Raw genomic sequence first — 17,406 nt, 5'->3', positions numbered from 1 at the left:
CATCATATCATGGAAGCTATGAGGAGATACACCGATGTCATTCAACCAATGGCTTACTTCTCGGTATGAACACACCCTTGACAATAATATTTATCCTTGTAACTATTGTAGGCAAATGATTAGATTTGAAGCCAATGTCACAGTGTGCTTGAATGAACTACAATGACTCGGAATCCAGTCTTCTTATATTACATGTTGTTATGTCAGGCAAGCTTTCAGGTTTTCAAGAACAACCTTTGTTTAAAAATTATACATAAAATTTGAATACCGGTATGTTAGTAACCTGGTCTATTCACCATGGCTCTAAACCCTGGACCACAACATTGTTTGAGTATGTCATGTGCGCTGCTTGTGTGACAAAGGTTGAATGTGGCAATCCCCTTCTTGTTCCATCTGCTGACGAAAGCAAGGAATGAGTTAATGAGAGAGATAAACCTGTCAGTAGACCATTTAGAAAGGTTCTATTTGATATTGTGACATGGCTAGTACATGCATTTGAAATTGTCATTTATAAGCACAGTATAGTCTATATATTTAAAAGCATGTTATAATGCTAGAACTTAGGCTAAATTGGCGATGTTTCATTGATGCTTATCAAATCAGTCAAATATGATTGGTGATTTTACATTGAATACTAAAGCTCGGCTGGGATCTATGGGGAAATTTTTTATACCAAAATCAAATCTAACCCCATGGGTTAAGCATTAAATTGGTCAATCATTGTATAAATTTGAATGGCATTTTTATCAAAACCTGTCTTGTATTCTTTATAGATTTTCTTTATTTGAGTTGATGACACTAATGTTTTCTTCTTATCTTTCTTTTTTGATCTCCTTCAGAAACGTGTGACAGGGATGAAAACCAAGCTACTTGTCTTATAAAGACAGTATGAGACATCTCACATACATTCATTGCTGCCAGCATTCCAAACTTCATTCAGCATGTACTTATCTCTAATCAAAAACAACAAACCTGTTTCTACTGGAGATCAGGGAACTAACGACATTGTCATTGGACTAAAATTCAGCACTTATGCCTGCCGTCATGTGAGAAAGTTGTATCTACTGAAGTATGATGACCGTCCAATTTTGCACTCATGGAATTTCCCATGTAAAGTGGATGTTATACCCAGAAAGTTAACGGAAATCAATGGTATTTTGAAATACAATTGTAACACATTGAATGAAATTGTGGTGTACATAAGTTTTATTTACAACAAGGTTTTCATTCAAGTTGAATTGAAAATAATCTTGAAATCAGTATACCGATTGTTGAGTTGTGCTGAGTTGATTGAATAGTGAAAGGACATAAGATCATTTGTAGGCTTATGCTTTTCATCAAGTAAAGCACCTTTTTATTGGGGTTTAGAGAAACCCTTTTCAGAAACCTTGAATATAGCTCATTCCTCTCTACTTACCGGTATGCAATTATTATTATTTTTTTTTTATTTGTTAAGATATATCATTTTGAGCAAGTTCAATTTGAACACCAGTAAGATTAATTACATTTAAGGGTATTACAAAGTAAGTATTGTACTTTCAAGAGAAAAAGAACGTTTTCAAATTATTACTCGAAAAAGGCTCGGTAAATTTTCCAATTTAAGAAGAATGTCTTTCAGTTTGTTCACTCTTCAAACACAATTATAAAGTGAGAGAACAATCAAATGTGTGTTCAAAAGTACTCTCATTATTATTATTTTTTTAAAGGTAAGATGAACCGTTAAGTTGCTTAGAATTTGTATATCAGAATATCAGTATTTGTTTATCAGAATGTTTCATATGACTGAGTAAAATGTTACATCTGTAACAGTAATCTCTTTGCTACTTTGTACGAATGTGTTGGTCATAAGGTATATGGTTGCTTTATATGCATTGAAAAGAAGGGTTATGTAAATGCTGCAATATAACTCAATTTTCTAAACATCTTATGCCCTATCTTGCAAGGCTCTTGTAGTTCTAAGAATGCACAGTTGTTTATCGTGCCATAGGTAGATATAAAGCATGCATTGTTGTTATATATTACAAACTTGTCCATTGTTATACATTGTATTGTCAGTCAAAGTGAAGCATTTCAAAAGTATTTGTCTGTTATTTAAATGTATGGTACTGTAGCAACACAATTAAACATGCGATCAAAGATTGCAAAAACAGTAAGAACTACGATATTGTGTGTATTTTTATAGCGGTAGAACGTAGTATTGAAAATACGTTAAAGCCTTATACGTTATTTTAGTTTGTCACGTGTGTGTAATTCCTTGGCTGAAAGAACATTGTACTTACTGACATAATTCCTATGTGCTCATCATTTATTTAATGCCATACTGTACTAGAAGCACTACCGCCAAATCCTCTCTAGCACCATCTTAATAATATATATATATATATATATATGTAATATAGTATTTGGTTCTTGTGTAGCGCATATCACATTATACGTCTCTATGCGCTTCCAAAGAGCTTTGGAAATTATTACCCTAGCTTTAACTCTGGCAGCCGTAATCAGCGCACAGTGCATTTCAAGGAATAATCCTAACCAGGTACCCATAGATCTCACCTGGGTTGAGTGTGGCAAATGTAGATGAATATCTTGCCAAAGGACTGGACAGGACTGGAACCGCGGACCTTGTGATCTATCTTGGATGGCAAATTACGGCTCCTGTTTTCTTTTTCTCTTCTTTAGGGCATAGAAATATTATTGTATGTACTATGAAAGTAATCATTAAGGTGCAGACCCCATCAGAAATACACCCGCGGTACTTAAGAGCTCTTGGGAGATCATGAGATTCACATCAAGTATTTCTTTAAAATTGAATTTAGGTGGAAAAGGAATGGACCTTGAGAGAAAAAAGATTGAGCCCAATGTCATTTCTATATGAGAGAGGGATTTTAGAGGTAGTTTAGTTGTGTCCTTTCTTGTGCCAAAAATATCAATTAAAAATGCTGCCATTGGGTCTATTTACGTTCATAAGTTTTAAAATTGTGATGCAATTTGTCTTTGTGTAATTTCTGCCATTTTATACAGGAAAATAATTGATCATCCTGCCTGGAAGTGCTACATACAGGTTCTTGTATGATAAAAATGAAATGCTTTGTAAAGAACTAGATTTCTTTTCCATAACTTGTCAAGGTCGGCATTTGGATTTAAATGAATCGTTTTTGCAGGTTCATGTATATTCTGTTGATAACAGTAATTATTGTACTATTTATCATACATGTACAGGGTATGAATATGTGTGTCAAATTGAATGAGTCACTGATAACTTTATTGAGCATATTGTTCAGAAATTAAAGAAAAAAGAAGGTAAAAATCAGGTTGGTGCAGGATGTTAAATTTAAAGTTCAAAGGTTGTTTATGTTAAATGGCCTTTAACTCAATACTTGTCATTAAAAAAAATAGTTTGATGTTTTTTATCTTCTAGGTTTATTCATCTGCTCATTAAAAAACTCTTTTAGACCAGATGATCGAGAAAATATTGCTGTTTATCAACTTTAATCATAGGTGACTTGCAAAGAGATTTAGAGGTCAACTTTTCAGTTCGGAGTTTAAATCTTCAGTTATGACAGAAGTTCAGAAGCCAGTTTCTCAAAACTAACGACAAGATAGTCATAACTTTATCCGCCAACTACAGAGATGTCTCTGATCTTCCTATTAAAACCGTTTCACCAAAAGCTTACTAGCTAGACGTCTCGTGAAATTGATACTATCGGCAAGAATAGATGTCAGGATGTTGTCTTTGATCTTGGCAAAGAGGGCTGCGTGAAACACGTACAGGACAAGTAGCTAACTAACGCTGATTCTTGATTTGGTCAAGAAGTTAGACTTACGACGTTTCGAAAAACGGGCCCCAGTAGCACGTTTCCAATACTCAGTATCTTGTCAAGTATGCATTTCAAGTTACAGTTTTTAGGATTCTTTAAAGAGGTTAGAAATCAAAGTGGAAAAGAGTAGACACAGTTAAGATGTATGATGGAGATTTTGGTTATACTCTATGTCTAGGTTTGTAAATGAATGTTAAATACATAAACAACCTGGCACTGTCTGTAACACAAGACTTAATTTTTTTCTTCTTTCCTGTAATATATTATTTTTAGTAATTGTGGTTTTTGTATTTTGATGGATTTTCTTTGAACATGTACATTTGGTATCTATGGTCTGAATTCATTCCATTTATTTACAAGTACTGGTATGTATCAATATCATTTGTCTCATGTTAACATGTTATTTCGTATATTATTTCATAAACTGGTATATATTTTTTTTATATTGCTGATATGTATAAGCAACTGTTGTCAATGCTTGCCATTTTCATATTTTTGTTACTTGGTTTGAAGAAAAAAAAAGGAGAAATGTAACAGTACAAAACTACTCATGCTTTGAGAAAAGAATTCTGAAGCGCTTGGAACAAGCTTTAAAATAATTGTGTTATAGTATTAAAAAAAGATTTCAAATTGAAAGGCGGTCGAACTTAGGTACATATTCAAGTCTAATCTGAATATGATGGGGAAAAGCAAGAGAAGACATCTCCAAAGTACCATTTAGTAAGACTTTTTATTTTCAAATAAGTTGTGTACATTACAATAGACAAACATATGCAGGCAATCTTTTACAATAAAATATTTACAGTTTAAATGCAATACACTGTGGTGTGACTCTTATTCATGTTTAAGTTGTTCATTCAACCTTCAGTTTGTGTCTCCTTCATTTAGTGCCCCTTAATGTACCAGATGCATCTTTAGATACATTTTCAAGGGGTCATTTAATTGCTTGAAATTTCAACTTGTCACAGCATGAATAACAATCTGGTAATAAAATATATACATACATTTTCAATTAAATAAATATGAATATCAAAACCATTTCACAAGGCATACCACAGACTTTACATTACATATCCTCACTCTTATTAAGTATACATATATAAAAAGCTTTTGAAATCTTAGCATATTTTAGTACCAATATCAATTGGGAAGAGAAGAGCTGAATTGTGACAAGGCAGTGCTATTTTATACTTTACGGTGTTGAAACAAAAATGACTGTACTAAAATTTGCCATCAGTCTTATTTACAGATATATATCCTGCTGTAAGCGTTCAGAAACTTGGCAGATAGAACCAAATACATTTACATATAAAACAGCATTGGTGGAAGAGGATATGTAATTGTGCATTGCAAATTTTCATACTTAACGGTGGTGAACAATATTTTTGCACCAAACTGACTGAATCGAGGTTTAAGAGATTTTAATACAAGAAATATGTTTGTAAGAGCAGTGGAAGAGAAAAACATTACAATGAAGAGCAATCTTTATACTTATTGGTGAGCAACAAAAACTGATGAAAAATGAGTGAATACTGGAAAAATGTGTTGCCTTATTGGACGGATTGTAGCAATACATAGCATAGTTTTCATTGGAGGAACAACAGCTTCACTGTAGTACATCATGATATATTTTGAAATAAAACTGCACCCAAATGAAATCAATCGCAGTAAAAATAAAGAACTACCGTATCTACAGAAAACACAAGTCAAATATTGCATCACACTGGACACCACTAATCATATATAAATAACCTTTAAAATTGATAGTAATATTTTGAAAACAGTTGTCACAGCACTGGTTTCACTTGATCATATCCTATATACAGCATTGCAAATATTTTCTTTTAAAATTTGTTTACTCTTTACATCAACGTCCAGTTGTAGCATAATAATCATTGACGAGTGAAATTTATTTGCATCAAGTTCAGTGTGCATAGGTGCTTTCGTAAAATATCACAATATTATGCAAGGTAAGTAACTTAAATCAAAAGCATATCATCAAAATAAATTTATATCCTACCATACAATACACAAGTTTATGGAACATGTTCTATATGACTGTAATGGTTAGGCCATGAATTACAGACAAGAATCTGCTCACAAATATATTACAATTAGAAATATAAATTTCTATTTTTCTGTAACAATGATTCTACAAAGATTTCTCAATTGCTCTCATGTTATATAACTTTGAATGACTAACAATTCAAATCTATTATTTAATATATATATGTACACTGCATGCATGACATAAGTTAAATACTAATATTATTCTGAAAATTCATGAAATTTACAACTGAGCTCTTAAGACATTATTGTTTGCTTAATTCTTGTGTGACTTTATTCATATATTGTACACTCAACACATCCTATTGCAAGCAAGCCTGGAATGTTGAAATCTGCAAGACATATCCACTTAGAAATCAGCAAAATATAATTGTTTTAGTCTATCATAATACTTCTTACAAGACGAGTGGTGGATAGTGCATACTTTTGATTAAGCTTTCTACTACAAATCAATTTCAGCAATGCTAGCTAATCCAGAAATTCACTTTTATTCTTCACATACGTTTTTTCTTACAGTATGTTATGTTATGATCCATTATGGTTTATATAGTTACAGTCATGTTAAGATGAACTGTGAATTGATCACCTCTTAATGCCTCTGATAATGACTTCAGTTGTCCTTTTTCCAATGGCACTGCATTTGAATTTCCTTCGGTAGTAATTAATAGGAGCTTAATATATGATCATCCAAAAGTCCATTTCACTTGTGTTTTTTAGATGTAAAATAGAAGCATTTTTTGCCTTAAATCTTCATTCCTTGTATCCATGCATATCGTCAGTGCTATATCAATTTAACTTGCATGGCTGGTAATCGGTGCTCGACAGCATTGAACAAGCCAGAAGTTTTTGAACACCAACAACAGATTGATTCATAGTCTCTTTGCCAATGGTATCCACAGGGTTAAATCCCATTAGTCTTCATGAGAACCGGAGCACCTTTGATGGGCGATGAGACCGCCGTGGTGGTGAGGCTTAGGTTATCCAGGATGAAGTTCTTGGGTTTGTTTCGTCTGATTGGACTAGGGTGGGGTCCTTGGATGGGTTTCTGGGATTGTCCTGTGGGTGGGGTGTATTCTGGTGTCACACCCTTGATCTGGTAGGTCCATTGCATGTCGGCAGTCTGTGGGGATCAGGAGAATCAATGTTTAGCTTGTCAATTTTTCTTGTAGTCTGCTTATTAGAGTAACTGCATTCGAGTTACAGTGCACCTAACTAACAATTAATCATTCAATAGCACATGTATTTTTGTTCATAAAATATGGCAATGGCAGATATATTCTTTGCCTATTCCATCCTTCCAGATCTTTACTTCTGTTCTACAAATACAATGTTACTAACAAAGCAGAAAAGATATTTAAAGAGACACAGAGACAGAGCAAGATAAAAAACAAAGAGAGAGGAGGAATAAGAGAAAGACATTTATTTTGTTGGTTCAATTACTTTTTTGTGTGTAGTTTCTTGTTGATGTACATTATACACTTCATAGTATAATGAATAAAATAAGCCTGTTAAGTTAACAAAAACAACATTTTTATACATTTTTGGGTAAAAATACATTACACCATTATCATCACTTTTTAATGATAGAAATATAACTGAATACCCTGACAGCTAAGAACATGTGAGAGAAGACAGAGAGGATAACTGTATGAGCTCCTTACCTGTACAACGAGCTTGGCATGATAGGTCTTTCCATAGAGCTTAGGTGTGAACCCTACAGTGATGAGAGTACCAGGTGTACCTAGAGGCTTGAGCTCTCCTGTCTGTGGACTCACTGAGAACTCTACATCGCTCTCAGCTACAAAGTAGGACTGGAATCCCACTGGATGCCTACAGAACAAATCACAAAAAGCGTGTATAATACAGGAAAGCATAACGCATTTGAAGATCAATATATCTTTGCGAAAACTAAAAAGGAAATCCTACTGTATGCAAAATAAAAGTAAGCAGAGTAAAAATATTAGTGTGGTTAATAACAGATTGAAGAAGAACTCATACTGAGTTTCTTAGTACAGTGAAATCTTTCAGCATGAGCACAAGTTAGATAATCTCTTGTTGTCTGTACTATATGAGCTGTCTTGGTCAACTGCGGAACATGGTGAGGGTCTTGTTTCATCTTTTCATCTCAGTTATTGCAAAAAAGTAAGAAAGAATATCCTACCAAATACTGACCACTGCATCATGTACATGTCTATGTAGAAACGATCGTCCAGATACAATGTAGATGGTACTTTCTTACTCCCGTATTGCTTCTCATTTGACAGATTTTCAACACACAGTCTTAAAAGTCTTAATATTACCCTTTTAGACTTACCTAGCTTGACTAGTGAGTCTGAATCCAACCATGGCTTGTTTGTTAAGTCCCACTGATTCTATGGTGATGAGATCATCAGCGGTAGGCTCAGAGGAGATGAAGCCAAGAGGGAAGCGCCATACTCCTCCCGTAGTGGCCTTCACACACAGCTGGACATCATGCCTGGAAGAAAGATGTAAGACAATGCAAGTTTTTTGTTTAGAATACAAGTTAGCAGGAATAGTCGATTCATTTGAAAGCAGTACCTCGATGATTTGATTGTAGGAGAGCAAAAAGTAAACTTGCAATAAAAAACAGGACCCCAACCCCTCAAAAAGAAAGAAAAAGGAATAAAAATGATTACTTGTAGACACATTTATGTAAAGAGGGCCAAGGATGGACTCCTAATCTGCAAGTGATATTGATATTATATGTTCATACACTATGTTCTATGCTCAAAGTTTGTATTGTAACTTCAAAATTGTAGAAATGAAAAACCATAAATTTAACAAAGTATTCTAACAATTAGATAAATAATTTATTATTGGTGGAACAATACAAACAAACAAAAACATTATGCCCATACTTTACAACATCATGTTGACAATAGCATCAACAATGCATGGTCAGGTATTGACATCTCATAGTTATTTTGAGAAATGAAGAACAACTGCATGCTAATCATTAAAAATCTTAGCTAATAACGATAGCACTTCCTTTGAGTTATTGGGACAAAAAGGTTAAAAATGAAGACAGAACATACTTCATAGTCTTGAATGGTGCATAGATGATGTTGAATACGAGTGTCATGTTGCCTGAGAGCTTCTCCCTCTGTTTGCGTATGAGCTGAAGAGAGACGGCATTCTCTAGCTGTACCTTGGCCTCATCGTTGGGGAAGAGAAGCTCATAGCTGAACTCACTGGCAAGGGTGTTACCTGAGAGATTAAAAACAGATAATTTGTTTACATATATACTAATTAGTCACATCTGTGAATACAGAGACCTGACATTTCATTAAAGTGTGCTTACTTTAATCCAGATTTAAACCTGATTACCTAACTTTAATCTATTGATCTTACATAGGGCCTCAATCGCCAATCTGTGAAAAATACCAAATTTCTGTAACTAGATGAACAAACAAAACATGATGTCATTGTGAAACTTATGCCTTATAGTATATACAAATGAGCCACATCTGTGGAAATGGGTCTTAAGTTACAATAACTTGTATTGAATCAAAAGGTTAACACTTGGCGCTCTATAAATCAAATCAAATTCCCTATGAATATGAGCCTATGACTATTACTTTCTTTCCCTTCTTTTTTCTTGTTAAGACTGACAACAGAGCTGATAGCAGATCAATGAAAGAGAAACATATATCCACCTTAATAGCATAAAGAAGAAACGTCAACATGAAATCCAAAACAGAAAATAAAACTATTTTTTACCTTCTCCAGCCACCACCCCATCTTCCTCCACACTCTGGATCTGATCCTTAGGAGTGACCGCTCTAGTCTTGACCATCTGAGAGCCACTAGCTGAGCTTGGTACAGCACCGGTCAGTGAGACCTCTAACCTCTCCTCAATCCTACTCCTAGCCTGGCAGCTGACCACTGCACCACGGTCCACCTTGGGCTGGGACTCAGGGATGCCGTTGATAGGGTAGAGCCATCGGATGTCTCGAAGACCACCATTCTTCTCACGCCTGTCATGGTCCCTGCAGGAAGATATAAACAAGTACGTGTCAACTTATGAATGACTGTCTTGATTTAAAATGAATCATATGATGATCGAGTTTAAATATGCATGGGTAGAAAGATGCTGTTCAAAATTTTCATATGAAAATAAGAGTGTTTGAGATGTGCATGCACAAATTATAAAATGTCTAGAAAATATATTGCACAAACTCAAGTTTTCCCTTTAGTGGGTGGCTTTCCTATGTTTTCTGTCCATTCGGCAGAAGCATGTAAAGAAACATGTCCTTAATTTTCAATATGTCCTTGTTTTGATAAATATTTCTTGATTATTTTGCTGTCTATTTGGATTTGGACTGCTTTCACACTGAAGCCTCTCCACCTTCCTCAAAAGAAAATGGTATCCATACTGGAAGAAGAAACGATGCATTCTTAAAGAATTCATGCTGCTTTCAAAGCAGGACTGAAGTGGGTTAGTGCCTACCTTCTCGCTGATGGATGATCTGGGTCACTTGATGGCAGGTAATCCCAGTGCTCTCCATTCTCTCTCTTGATAGAGACGATAAAGAGCGCCTCATGGAGGTTCATACGATCAGGAGCGAAGGTGATGGGGATGTCCAGAGTGGCCTTTGGACCTACAGGGATACTGGCAGTTCTCTTCAGGAGCAGGCAGAAGGCTGATTCAGGCTTGATACGGTTCCGATCCAGACGGCCCTTAGCACTCTCTGCAAGCTCTGTGTTGTCTGTATGAAGATAGTTAAAATTAAGGAGTTACAGTGAGTTCTTGCAATCAAAAATTGTAAAAGATTTGTTTAATGACCATTGAGCACCCAGGAGCCAATATCTAAGAGATTGGTTTAACCTTTAACATAAGGAAGAAACCCTGGTAAGTGATATTTTGGGTACTCTAGTATTTAAAACAGTTCATGAGACAAGTTTTAGATAATTATTCTCTCCTTTTCATTGTACCTCTTGATAGATAACTTTCCAATAACAGGTAATGAATTTTGTTCGTTTTGAAGATGAAAGAAAACTATTCTTTAGAAAACAATGTTAGATTCATTATAAAGTTAGCAACATTAAAGTTGGTTAAATCAACTATACCACTGTTGAGAATAGCATATTACAAGAATATATGGTTTAGAAATGAGTGTCCTTCAGAGCTACAGGTACTCACCAGAGAGGACAACATCAACCAGGATGTTTTCTGAGGTGGGATTCCTGAAGGGGATGATGAGAGAGGTATTGGAACCCAGGGTAGCACTCACGCTGACTGGATCCAGGGGTGTGGGGGTCAGACCGGTACCAGACGCTATGAACACCCAGTCACCAAGCTGGGAAGGAAGGATAATAAACAAAAGGTATGTTATTAAATTCTGTTTTTTTAAGTCACAATGTTATATTCATGGAGCCATGTGATATACATGTATTTACAGATCCTAAAGCCATAATGATTTCTTATGGTTAGGGCTCTGGCTATCAGTAGTCATCAAGGGCATTGCTTGGAAGAACAACAACATCTTACTTATAATCAGACACACATAATTGCTGATAAGATAGAGAGGATTTTAAAGCATTTACAGTACAGAATTCATCTCTGTGTTGTTGCTGGTTTGACTCCAAAGTATGTACATGTTATTCAATCTTAATAAGTCTATCCTTTTTAAAAGTTACTTTATCACAATCGTAATCATACAGCATTTACAAGAAAATAATCTAAAAGACCCACCCCATCACACGTTACAACAAATTGTGAGGGTTTCAAATCGAAAGGATTCATTCATTGCTAATTCATTTGATGTTCTAGTGTGTGAACTCATACTAGTCCACAGATACAGAAGTGTGTTTAGAGTCATTACCTGTTCACACATGAAGGTTATCTTTGCAGTGTGAGTAGACTGGCCCAGGGCTGAAGGCATGAATTGAAGAGGCACTTCTTCGGTTGAGTGAGGAGCCAAGACAATCTGAATAGAAGAACAAGAAGAGAAAAGACATTTACAAGAGTTGTTATTTTTTTTAAAAGACAGCCATGTCAATGTGTATAAATCAGTGAGTAATAGTATAGTGATAATGTGGTAGCTAATTGAACCACCTCTCTACTAATCCCATGAGAAATTAATCCTCACACCTATACATATGCAACCAGGGTTTTCAAGATATTATTTACCTTTTGTCAAAGTCGAGTTAACTAGACTCTTGTCATAGGCACCAAGGCAGTGGTTAATATTATGAACTAACCTTTCTCTCTTGATCCAGCTCCAGTGTGAAGTTCTCCTGATTGGTGCAGCTAGGACACAGCTCCAGGGTCTCCTCGGTGGGGTTACTCAGCGGGATGAACTGACGACTCCATTTACCTAGCTCACACTCCATGTGAGGCAGGGTGGTGGGTGCGGGGGTCTCCGCTGTCAGGTTCAGTGAGTACCAGAACTCACCAATGGTCTCGTTCTGGAAGATCAGACTGTAGGAAGCAAAGGTTGGTGAAGAGATTAGTATCCTTGTTCCCTTACACTATAAGTCACCTAGGTGCTGTGAATCAGCACTCCCACAATCAATTTTAGGTCTAATTTTCAAAGATTTTACCTTAGCTTCTTAATCAATGACATCTCAATGGAATTGCATAGGTGGGTGATCGTCTAATATTCAAATTTGTGAGTGAGTATTTACTTGATCTTGATATTTTTGTAACCATTTTAGATAAATATAGATGAATATATATAAGCAGTGATGACATTTCTACATCCTAAAATCTAAATCTAAATCTAAACTGTTTTAATGCTGAAACTTCTAGCAGCAATTCTGCTTAGTTTTGAGACATCGGACCAAATTCAGTAGTCTGCTTCTCTGTGATCTCACATTTGCTCCAGCAACATTTGATCCAGCTAATATTTTCTCCAAAGATATGGTTTAGGACTTTGATGGCTATCAAACTTTAACCCGTTGACTACTGAATTGTATAGGTCCCATAGGCTTACTACAGGGACCGACAGGTTCCAGTAAGCAAAGGGTTAAGAACAAATTTAACGTAAGGGTGAGGGTTAGGCATCGGTGAAGTTTGACAAGTTGGTGTGTATAAAAAATAGGACATGGAGCAATTGTTGCAAGAGTAGACAGGTGTTAAATGGGTACCCGGTAGGATGCGACTGTCATTGGTGGTCAAACAGTTTTTGAGCATCAAGTAACACCTGGCTGGAACGCTCCCCAGGGAGTGGAGATTGTGCACACAGTGTGTGTGGCTAAGTATTGAATCCAATGACCGGGGTAATGTAAAGCGCTTAGAGACATTTGTATTAAGCGCTATATAAAGCGGAATATTTTTTATTTTTATTATTTATGTAATATGCAACCATGCTTCTCACCTTCCTGTTGATTGTCCGATGATGGCAGGAGCAAAGACCAGCTGATAGTACTTCTTCTGAGCAGGCTTCAAGGTCACCTTGGGGTCACCACGAAGCCCCTCCCCCTCTATGGATACATCAAAGGTAAGCTCCTCCTTGGTTGGGTTGAAGATCTCCACCTCCATCAGTGATGCAGACTGAGCAGCACAGGTGATACCAATGACACGCTCTGGTGGTGGGGGCGTGGCTGCATCAAGAAAGTAGGATTGGTAAGATATTCACAAATTCAATTCAATTCAATTCAAGGTATTTTATTCACTCATTGTAGCCAAAGGCTAAATTTCAAATGAATTTACAAAATTGAAAACATTAAAAACATCATACAAATTAAAAGGAATCATACACAATATCCTAGAAATATATATAAATACAAATGAAAGGAACTATACATGTATAATGACAAATCCATTTATCATGATGTAAATGAATTGTATGATTTATTAAATTTATTGTCAAATTTTCACTCCAGTAATAACAAAACTCATATTATGAGCTATTTAATAGTGACAGTTAATGCCGAGTACAACCTTTTAGACGCCTACATAAATGTGTAGTGTTTTGCTATCTATTGTCTTGATTATTTTCTTAGCACACCATAAAGATTCAATGAACCAACATGGCAGAAATAAAAGTAGCAAAATTGCAAACAATGATTGTAGTGTATTATTTCTTTAATTAATTAATTTACCAGTATTAAACAAAAATTAGGGGGGGGGGGGCAAATATGCTAACAAACCTTCACATATTTCTTTCCCCATGGTATTAAAGCAAACTTCAATAGCTTGCTATTTTAATATATGTGTTATATATATTCAATGTCATTTTGAGAGTTAATAATTAAGCCGATATTGTAATATATACTGACCTTTGACAGCCAATGAGAACCACACACGGTAGCCCGACGTCTCATCACGGACCTTGCTCACTCCAGTGTTCTGAGAGGATGAGGCCAGACTGCTGATAGACGACTTGCCACTCAGAGGGCGCTGCTCACGTTGGGGCTGGTCAGAGCTGAAGTCACCATCACCAGGTTCATCGCTGTATCAAGGTCACAAGATTTACGGTAATATGTTGAATGGGGTTGTTTGTGAATCGAATCATATCTTATGAAAATCCACTGAAATGGAGCTTCATTTTGGAATCTGAAATTTGCTCTAGGCTTTATCTTGTCAAAGGTTTAGGGCTAGGGTGAGGGTTGTATAGTCTACATTGAAGAAGAAATTCATTAAGAGTAGAATTTGATCATAAAGCAATGATGTATTTTGTAGTTATAATCTTATTGTGCTAACAAATGTGCTATCATACATTTTGTTCAATACAAAATCATACAGAACATACTTGCATATAGTCAAAGCCTCAATGACAAATTTGCACTGACAGACAAGCAAACTATAATATACAACTAGAGAAAATGAGGTTGGGGATTTGCAAGAAAATATATTCATACATTCACTGCTCATCTAAATTACATGAAAACCCTTAAGACAAGCATGAATCATATGTGTACTGTAGGCAAGCTTACTCACATTTACCATGCCATTTCATGAAGACCTACTTTTCAATGATGCAACATTCTCATTTCTTACCTCAAATTCTGAGTGCTCCCAGCAATGAAAGAAAGGACGCCTTCAAATTTGCCTCGTTTCCATGGTGATACGGTGATGGCATACTCGTCCTCTTTCAATGGTAGTACAGTGATGGTGGGAGCACCAGTGACGATAGGAAGATCTGAAACTACTCGGTACATCATCTTCTTCCCAGTCACGTTGGGGACACGGATCAGACGCTTCACTCTGAAAGAAGAAACATGGTGAGAATATCGTTAGTTTCTGTGCATGTTTGCTGTAACAGCACAAAACAGTCATTTTGCATTTAATTTAATTTAATTTCATTAATATGTCTTTAATATCATGGTAAAAATCACTAAAATCTAACTTCTACAAGACATTTAATGCTAATTTTGTTTTATCAAGCCTGTCTTATTTACAGAGGGATTGGCTTTATTAATCAAATTTGTTTATTATGAATTACATGTACATTACAAGTAGATGGGCTGTTTGGATCATATAGAGCAGACAGAGGAAAACTGTGTTGTAAACCGCGTTTAATGGAATGCACAACCCTCATTTTCATGTATAGGAATGTTTATGAATGTGGATCATGACAATGAGAATGATTTCCTTACCACTGTACATTATAGTAAAGTTTCTAACAGTGAAAATTACAGTTTTTCTTATAGGCTACTGAAATCCTTGCTTCTGATTGGTTATCAGCATATTTGTCACTGATTTTTGTCATTTGTCATTGAAAAAAGGCTTAGTCAGTGAAACGGGTCCCAGAAGTCATGGTATTTATTAACAAGTGGTCTATATAGACTGGTCTTCATTCAACCAGGTTTGATAGTACTTACTTCTGTCTGGCTTGGCACTCAACCTCAACATGATCCAGAGCTAGAGGTTTCTGGCCTTCTCCTTGTAGATTGAAGTGATGTTCTGTACCATCATCAGTATTCAGCATCATCATCTTACCCTGGTAAGTGAAGGAGAGAAAGAAAATCAAGTTATGACATGAAGCTCTTTTCTATCTCCCTAAAACTTCATCTACTCAAATAAATGAATTTCTACCACAGACCATCTTTGATATTTAATGCTACAGTAAATTATTTCAAGACTACATGGGTGGTATTCCGGTTGTGCCTGTTGCCAATTTTTTACCCTGTACAAATTATTTTAATCCTTCAATGAAATATGTCCAAAAAATTAATTTTGCAATGAAATGGGAAGAAAAAGATAATATGAGTATGAACTGAATTTCAACAAAGTCTTTGGTAGATTTTCTTTGTCATGAATATTGAAGGAGGAAGATGAAACCTAGCATTCCATAGAAGTGTGAACTAAAATTCTCATTTAGTCTAGACTTAGTCCCGGCTTAACTTATCAGAATACCACCCCATGTGTTTAAGTTTAATGTTTTGCTGTTACTTGCCTTCTGTTTTTGTACCAATCTCTTCTAATATGTATGTATACATGTTTAAATATTGTTCTAATACATCAGTAAATATATTGGATGTGATAAAATTTGATTCTAACAAAACTTATGTATATCTGCTGTTTGGAGCCAGGAGATTGTTAACTTGCATTTTTTCATCCAGAGTTAATGCCGTTATGACTATGAACAGCTGATACATGTATTTAATACAATATATAAAGTAGCACAAAGTATGTGAAATGATGAACAAATGTACAAAACTGGAAATGTGCATATGAAATATATAAAAGCATTCCATGCAACATTTCTCTCTGATGAAAAAATGTGTGGGTACTGTACTTATAGATCTACTGGAAAAGACAACCATGCAATTGTTGAAGTTTCCATGCATGCATCGACAAATATTACTCATAAAATGTCAAATAACTTCCTATTCATGCATGCACTATCAAATACAACATGTGACAAAACTATACAATGCATGCTGTGAATATCGGATATGTGACCGACAAATAGTAATAACAGGTGAAGATATCGTGCAGAATCAATATACTTTATTAGCTGTACTCGTGTGAATACTAGTAGTAAGATCTACATATTGTCATGGAGGCTTGGTTTGTATATACAGTGCATCCCCAAAAAAACTATACACTTTTGAAATGGCTGCCGAATAAAAAATTATATGATTCTGGGGGCAAAGTTTTATATGTATGGAAAGCTCATAAGCTCAACTTTCATATGACACCAAAAAGTCAGAAAATAATTCATGCTTGGGTGAGCACTGCTTACTTTTGTAAAGGGTATGAAAATTAGGTTGCGCAGGAATTAGCCTTCCAATTTGTGAGAGGTAAATCCTTTGGAGCTTACGGAATTGAGGATGATATGACCAATTCATGATCAATTGTGATGAGTTTGGGTTTGCTGAGTGAAATTTGTGGTTTATGGGAATAACATTTAATGCATGAGTAAACAGGAATTGCATTTTTTATTGTAGCCTTGTAACTTTCCCTGGTAGACTCAGTGGTGTGTTCATGGGAGTCAGGATGGGGTGATGGTACATGTTGTAATTTCCATGTAACAAACTGATATGTTTTACATCTGTGACTTTGAATAAAAACCTTCACCCCACATTTCAATTTTTGTAAGATTAG

The 17,406-nt window shown here is 35.4% G+C and overlaps 1 protein-coding gene across 1 annotated transcript in view; it reads right to left on the bottom strand.

The window, feature by feature from the left end:
- Window positions 1-4,529: 4,529 nt before the first annotated feature.
- Window positions 4,530-17,406, bottom strand: part of LOC578750 (cilia- and flagella-associated protein 47) — a 46,609-nt gene continuing 33,732 nt past the window's right edge. The window contains exons 41-53 of the mRNA XM_030995116.1: window positions 15,678-15,796; window positions 14,854-15,060; window positions 14,133-14,305; window positions 13,229-13,454; window positions 12,111-12,330; window positions 11,732-11,836; window positions 11,050-11,206; window positions 10,357-10,615; window positions 9,627-9,895; window positions 8,942-9,113; window positions 8,200-8,361; window positions 7,547-7,715; window positions 4,530-7,005 (exon numbers count right to left, since the gene is read on the bottom strand). Coding sequence (XP_030850976.1) covers window positions 6,787-7,005; window positions 7,547-7,715; window positions 8,200-8,361; window positions 8,942-9,113; window positions 9,627-9,895; window positions 10,357-10,615; window positions 11,050-11,206; window positions 11,732-11,836; window positions 12,111-12,330; window positions 13,229-13,454; window positions 14,133-14,305; window positions 14,854-15,060; window positions 15,678-15,796 — 2,457 coding nt within the window. The 3' untranslated portion in view covers window positions 4,530-6,786. The remainder of the gene's footprint in view (window positions 7,006-7,546; window positions 7,716-8,199; window positions 8,362-8,941; window positions 9,114-9,626; window positions 9,896-10,356; window positions 10,616-11,049; window positions 11,207-11,731; window positions 11,837-12,110; window positions 12,331-13,228; window positions 13,455-14,132; window positions 14,306-14,853; window positions 15,061-15,677; window positions 15,797-17,406) is intronic.

Source organism: Strongylocentrotus purpuratus, unplaced genomic scaffold, assembly GCF_000002235.5.
Source record: "Strongylocentrotus purpuratus isolate Spur 01 unplaced genomic scaffold, Spur_5.0 spur5_scaffold_21, whole genome shotgun sequence".
NCBI lineage: Eukaryota > Metazoa > Echinodermata > Echinoidea > Camarodonta > Strongylocentrotidae > Strongylocentrotus > Strongylocentrotus purpuratus.
This window is presented reverse-complemented; position numbering and strand designations above follow the sequence as displayed.